The sequence below is a fragment of the Chaetodon trifascialis genome, chromosome 8 (assembly GCF_039877785.1).
Source record: "Chaetodon trifascialis isolate fChaTrf1 chromosome 8, fChaTrf1.hap1, whole genome shotgun sequence".
Classification (NCBI taxonomy): Eukaryota; Metazoa; Chordata; class Actinopteri; order Chaetodontiformes; family Chaetodontidae; genus Chaetodon; species Chaetodon trifascialis.
In genome coordinates, this window is record NC_092063.1 from 20,727,443 (window position 1) to 20,734,264 (window position 6,822).

At 40.9% G+C, this 6,822-nt stretch overlaps 1 protein-coding gene across 1 annotated transcript; it reads left to right on the top strand.

The window, feature by feature from the left end:
• The first annotated feature begins 2,736 nt into the window (after positions 1–2,736).
• On the top strand, positions 2,737–6,320 carry mad2l2 (mitotic arrest deficient 2 like 2). The gene is made up of 8 exons (XM_070968506.1): positions 2,737–3,090; positions 3,475–3,593; positions 3,702–3,773; positions 3,869–3,969; positions 4,331–4,425; positions 4,699–4,772; positions 4,924–5,016; positions 5,190–6,320. Exons 1-8 carry the CDS (start codon positions 3,051–3,053, stop codon positions 5,226–5,228), a joined length of 633 nt encoding a protein of 210 aa, XP_070824607.1. The 5' UTR covers positions 2,737–3,050; the 3' UTR covers positions 5,229–6,320.
• Positions 6,321–6,822: the final 502 nt, after the last annotated feature.

The window sequence follows — 6,822 nt, forward strand, 5'->3', positions numbered from 1 at the left end:
TACCGTTTTTATTTTGAAGGTGAAGTGATTTCCGCTCATATTGTTGAGCTACTTTGACTTTAGCTGTCGCTTGTCTTGCACTGCTCCGAAGGTTACACTTAGTAGAATAATGACAATTGATTATTTTGTTCCCTGGCATTTTCTTAATGTGTGCAGAGCTGCACACCAAACACAACGTGGCTTCAATTCAACAACTGCTTCATCCAAGTCCACTGAGCTGCTGACTGCTGGACTGTCCCGCTTTAACAAAGCCTTGCCCACAGAGATGTGCTACATACAGAACACAGTAGCCTACTGTCCATAAGTATTTGGACAGTGAGAAGTTTATTCTGATGTCTTTGTTCTTCAGGACAATGGGTTTGAAATGAGGTTACAGTGCTGGCTCTCTTTACTGGGCCGTTACAACCACACCAGATATATATTGGATCATTGTCATACACACTCTCCCAAATTGATAGGATTCAAAAATCAGTTTGGGAGACTACACCTGAACTGCTGCCAGCTTATTCTAGCTCGTTTTCAGACACTTTTTGCATTTTTTTTTTCTGGTCTTCAGCATGTCTCCGTTCGACTGAAGTCAGACCTGTCAACTACTTTCCGCTGGCTGAGCTTTAAAACGTCTTGGTTACCTTACCTTGTTTAGGATCATCCTGTTGCATTGTCATAAACTTACTGTCAGATTTCCGGCAAAAAAAGGGGTGATTCCTGCACTGTCCACCCAAAAGTCAGCACTTAAAATGTTCTTTTTCTACACTGAATTAAATGTAGTCTCAAGCTAAATCACCAGAACATGCTTGTGAAATAAGCTCGAGGCCTATCAGTGAGTGTGGTGGTTTTACAGGTCTTCAGTTCTCATACCTCAGGAGCTTTTCACTCACTCTGAACTTTGACTCTCATATCAGTCAAACCTACTCAGTACCATGTTGTTGTTGTAAACCTCAAGAGGACCAACATATAAGGATGCATAATGAGCAATAGGTTGCAATGAAAAAAATACTCCCACAGAGTTCTTAAACAACAGTAGAGACAGAAACACACGGAGCTGTTCATTTTTTAATACTACAAGCCATGTGAGTACTTTTTTGAGGTTTTTATGCCCACAGTCATAGGGAACTCCAGCACTCACATCCTAGTCAGTGGAATCAGGGTGGTGGAGCTCTGCTCAGTGAGGTTCCTCCCCGCCCATGTGGACTTACCCAGGGATGAGTCGGGGTGTCACTCCAGAGCATCCAGAGAATCCAGAATTAGATTGCTGGATCTTTTGTGTGGGAACATGGCAGGGCCGTGCAGAGACCTTTGGAGGGGCAGGTGCTCAAAGTTAAAAGGGGGCACATGGAGCACGAATTTGAAACACCATACAGAAACATACCTTGCAATATAACCGGTTGAATGGTAGCAACCCATATTCATAAAGAATGTAACATGGAATCACAACATACCATATCATTGTCCACACCTCATATATCTGTTAGAGGCCAGCGCAAAGCAAAATTAGTCTCTGCTTTACCTGATGGGGTACATTAAACAGCTTCTGTTGAGAGGGTTGGTGAGGAGGCTGCTGCTGCTGATATGACATTTCATACTTTTTCAAAAATTGTACTGTATAGCCATGAATTTAATCCATTCATAATCTGCCCTTTATTATTCCTAGTGCTAAATTAATAAAATAAAAATAATTAAATGATATAGAAATCATGTATTTAAATATTTTGTGCTTTTATTCAGTTTGACTATCGACAGCAAGGTTCTAAAAGTTATATAATTTGTATGCAAATTATATTTAATTTGTGTGTAAATGTTATAAACAAACAAGTACTGATATGTTTAAATGAGAGATTGAGAAAATCAAAATTCAAATTCTTCAATTATTGTTGTATTTATATTGTAATAGTCCAAAATTATGTGAATATGCATATTGCATAGTTTCAGTAAAATAACATAGTCTATGCCTCATTGCCTCTAGAAACATAGGAAAAAACAGCTTGACAGTAAAATAACACATGATCTCTGTAATGCACTTTGCCCATGAAAAGAGAAGCATACAGAAAGAAACAAAAAAGTCTCACACACGCTGTGTGTGCTTAACGAGCGGCTATAACTTGTGAGAGGTGTGTGGTTGGATGACACAGAGGATGCTCATTGCTCACTTCACTTCGTCAGTCAACTTGCAAGAATACACCGTGCACAAACGAATACCGCTGCAAAACCTATTCACCGGACCAGTTGTTTACTCAGTCGGGTCTTTTTCGGTTACGCGAGACTAGCAGTGGCCGTCTCCAGCAGCTCAGCGATGAGCAGCAGGGCACGTCTGGGCAGCGACGGCAGAGTGAGGGCACGTTGTGGATCATGTGACCGACCAAGGTAGATCTAAATTATTATTATTATTATTATTATTATTATTATTATTATTATTATTATTATTATTATTATTATTATTATGTTTTATTTATTATTATTTTGGGCCACACAGACGGACTTTCAGACACACACTTACATATTTAAAAAAAAAAAAAAAAAAGACTTTGACAAAAGGGCACTTTGGGCATCGAGGGGCAAAGGGGCAGGTGCTCCAGCACCCTCCGCAGTCTCTGCTCATTATTTTGACATATTTCTATAAACAAAAATGTCCACAGCTCATGGTATTTTTTCGCATCAATCGATCACAAAAACACCAAGGTTAGGTCAATGACGTCATCACCAGTGGACGGAGAGCAGCCTACAAATAATAAGTGACGTAATATATGCGCGACGAAGCTCTGGATAGATGAGGAAAAGCTGCTTTTCGGGTCGTGAAATTGTTTTTGTTTTTTTTCTCGGCTCGTCTCTTGTCTGCCACTGCGTGTTTTATAATCCTCCGTAAATCTTTTTAACAACAGGCATCTTACTCCCCCCCGACTGATTGACAGTGACCCGAAAGGCAGCTACAGAAGACGGACATGAACAAGATAAAAACAGCCTCAACTGGATGATGAACGCTCGACAGACCGCCACTTCTTTAACGCGAGCTAGCTAAAAATTCGCCATTTGATTCATCTGACAACTGCGAAAATATGACAACTTTAACAAGACAAGACCTGAATTTTGGACAAGGTAAGACAGCCAAACTTAACCAATGGCTGGGAAAGTTCAAGCATCTTTCCTGTCGCTGTGGTTCATAGCCGCTGATTTGTGAAACGAATATCTCTGCAAAATCCAGTTGATATATTTGGCCATTTGCCTTTGAGTAGATAAGACATTAACACAGATCCGATGAATCATGGACATGTGCTGGTCTGTTCGGCATACAATAATACTTTGATTCTGTACATTTTGCCTCATTTGCTGTCATGTTACTTGCCATTATAGAGGAACTGATGGCGTTACAGCAGCATTAAATTGACGGATATTTGCATGGGGTTTTGTGGTGCTTTGTTATAATACAAGAACACATGGAACGCATCAGATGTCGTTATCCAGTTGATTTCTTCTTTCCAGTGGTTGCTGACATCCTGTGTGAGTTCCTGGAGGTCGCCATTCATCTCATCCTGTATGTCCGTGAAGTTTATCCCTCAGGAATATTTCAGAAGAGAAAGAAATACAATGTGCCTGTGCAGGTACAGATGAATACATGTGCAAGTAGTATATGCTTGCAATTTTTAGGATTACCTATTTATACTGTGTGTCTAATACTGGTCTTCTGATTTTGGTGTGCTTATTTCCAGATGTCATGTCACCCAGAGCTGAATCAGTATATTCAAGATACGCTTCACTGTGTAAAGCCACTCATTGAGAAGGTAAGACGTGACCTGATGCTGAGGTTGATTTAGGAAAGGCTTGTCATGTCTCATCTACGCGTACACGCTGCTAAAGTTTTCCATTTCCCTCCCAGAATGATGCAGAGAAAGTGGTCGTGGTCATCATGGACAAAGAGCATCATCCAGTAGAGAGATTTGTGTTTGAGATTTCCCAACCTACACTGCTGTCCATCAGGTTTTTCCACTATTTTCATTATTAATCAATTAATCATTTGGTCTATAACATTGTGGAAAATGCTTTTTTGTCTAACTAATAGTCCAAAACCCAAAGACTCTTCATTTACTATCATAAATGACAAAGAAAAGCAGCAAAACCTTACACTTTAGAAGCAGGCATGAGCAAATGTTTGACATTTTTTCTTGAAAAATGCCTGAAGAATGAATTGATCATCAGAATAGGTGACTGTTTCTTTCCATTGACTAATCACTTCATTGACTAATTGTTGCAGCTCTCTAAACAGCACGCTTATTTTGTACATTTTATACATTTTCAAGGTGATCACGGTCACTAACCACCAGGGCTTTTGTTGTTACAGCTCAGACACATTACTGTCACATGTGGAGCAGCTGTTGAGGGCTTTCATCCTGAAGATCAGTGTGTGTGATGCTGTTTTAAATAATAACCCACCAGGTAATGTCACTGATGATTACGCAAAGACAAGCACATGATACATACTCCCCTCTGAATGTCACTTTTATGATGATTTTTCTCTGATTCCTGACCTGATTCAGCGCAGTATCCAGTATTATCAGCTGAGGAATTTCTCTTATCTTATCTTATCTTATCTTATCTTATCTTACCAGGCTGTGTAGTGTCCCGACCAACGGCTGTTGTTAGAGAGATGATAATGACACATAAACGATATTCATAGACTTATTTGTCACCTGGTACTTTTTTCCACAGGGTGTTCATTTACAGTACTAGTACATACCAGAGATGCTGCCACACGCAATATGGAGAAGGTTCAAGTCATCAAGGTGAGGTTTTAAAACACTGCAAACCTACAGAGTAACTCATGATCTACGACTTCTAATACGAACAGAGCGGCCTGATTATTTCTTGGTTGTTTTGTCGTGTGCTCTGATAATCTGTAAAAACTCTGTCACACTTGTGCGTGTCCCTCTTCAGGATTTTCCGTGGATAGTTGCTGATGAGCAGGAGGTCCACATGCAGGAGCCTCGGCTCATCCCGCTGAAGACCATGACATCGGACTTAGTAAAGGTGAGCAGAAATATCACCCCGCTCACTGATCACCTCATCTGTTCAAAGACAAAACCGTAGACGCCAAACTCAAGTTGATGTTTAACTCTGTAATTGCATTTCATTGACTTGTCATGCTGCGTTCAAATCCCATTTGCTCTCCTTGATTTCCGGTTGTTCCCTGTCTGTAACAGATGCAGCTCTACGTGGAAGAGAGAGCCCAGAAAACGTAGGTCATCGCTCTGCAGACTGTTGCTGCTGCACGAGCCAGCGCTGAATCATGAACAAAGTTTCTAACCCGGGCTGTCTGAGCTGGACCAGTCTGAAAGACCTTCTGTTGATCATCGAGAAAGAGACGTAATGTGTTTGAGAGGGGTGCACATTATGCTGCATTTAGAGCGAAAGGTTGGAGTGAGACACTGAGCTAACATCTAACTAAAGTGGAGGGAGGGAGGGAGGGAGGGAGAGAGTCTGTCTGTCTGTCTGTCTGTCTGTCTGTCTGTCCGTCCACCTGTCCGCCCGCCCGCCCTTTCACTTTCTCAACAACCATTCATGCGATCGACTTCACACTTGGTGGTTGTATTGCTGAGAATTCAAGGAAGTTTAGTGTGAAGTAGTTTGGGTGAGCGGTTCTCGAGAAACATAAAAGGAGAAACATCGCCCTGCATGCACGAGTTTACACTACAGTCAGTGACTGGTCTACCCAGAGTCATGTCGAGGGTTAGGGTTGACCCACCCTCTGGCCCAGACCGTTTGCTGTCTGCCTGTGATTTGATCGCACACCATACAAATATGCATGATTGTGGTGGTTATTTTATGGTCATGTATTGTGTTTGATTGCTTTCAGTGCAGATCTACAGTGTAACATGGTGACTCAAATGTAGTTGTTGCATCATGATAATGAAATTGAATAGGCCTCAAACGCAGATATCTTTGAGTCGTGCTGTATATTCACTGTAAAAATATTCACTCTGTTTCTCTGTGGAGGGAAATTGCTTTGCTTATGCAAAGGTTGGTCCATTTGAAGGACAGTTTGTCACCCACTTTAATGTCCCACTGAGTCCCGGCAGTTCTGTGCATGGTGTCAGTCAGGATCGCAGTGTGAAAGTCTTGGATGGGCTCCTGTGAAACAGAAAGGCAGCACGGTGTGTTTTCTCCTGCACGTTCACCACCGGTGGTAACGATCGCTTCCATTGTCATGTGACACATTCAAAGTTTTGATGTTGGGACAGAGGGACACTTAACTAACTTTTACTGCTGATGATTTGAACTGTGATTTGATGTGTGAAAAATGCTGAAAATGTAATAAAAACCTTTTTATAGTTTTTCTCAGTCAGTGCATTTCTCCAAAAGATGTGTACAAATTGTGCCACACAAGAGCCAGTAACTAGCTCAAAATTCTTAGTTTATTTCTCAGAAATAAATTCATATTTATAATATTTAATCAATGAATATGTCAATGACTGTATTGTACATGTTACTTTCTCATGAAAACTATGCACAAAGCTGCACCTCTTCAGTAGAGTCTACATCAGTTCCAAAAGTACAAAATTACACATCACTGTATATGAGAGATTAATTACATAAGACTGGACAGCACTCCTTTTTATGCCTTTAATGTTTGCACTATAATTTGTGGACAGACCATGTCATGGCAATACAGAACAGAAAAAGACGACTATGACAGTACTGCATCGCACAACGAAAAAAAATTAGAAATGTAAACAGAGGAAGCAACACTCAGGCAGGACTGCACATGCAGCGCTGTGCTGGGAGTTACAGAGCGGCCTTTAAACACCTTCCTGTTCCACAGATTCTCCTTCACAT

Coding starts and splice junctions, on each gene's coding strand:
- mad2l2 (XM_070968506.1), top strand. CDS start 3,051: ATGACAACTTTAACAAGACAAGACCTGAATTTTGGACAAG. Junction 3,091..3,474: donor AGACCTGAATTTTGGACAAG/GTAAGACAGCCA, acceptor TCTTCTTTCCAG/TGGTTGCTGACATCCTGTGT. Junction 4,773..4,923: donor AGAAGGTTCAAGTCATCAAG/GTGAGGTTTTAA, acceptor GTCCCTCTTCAG/GATTTTCCGTGGATAGTTGC.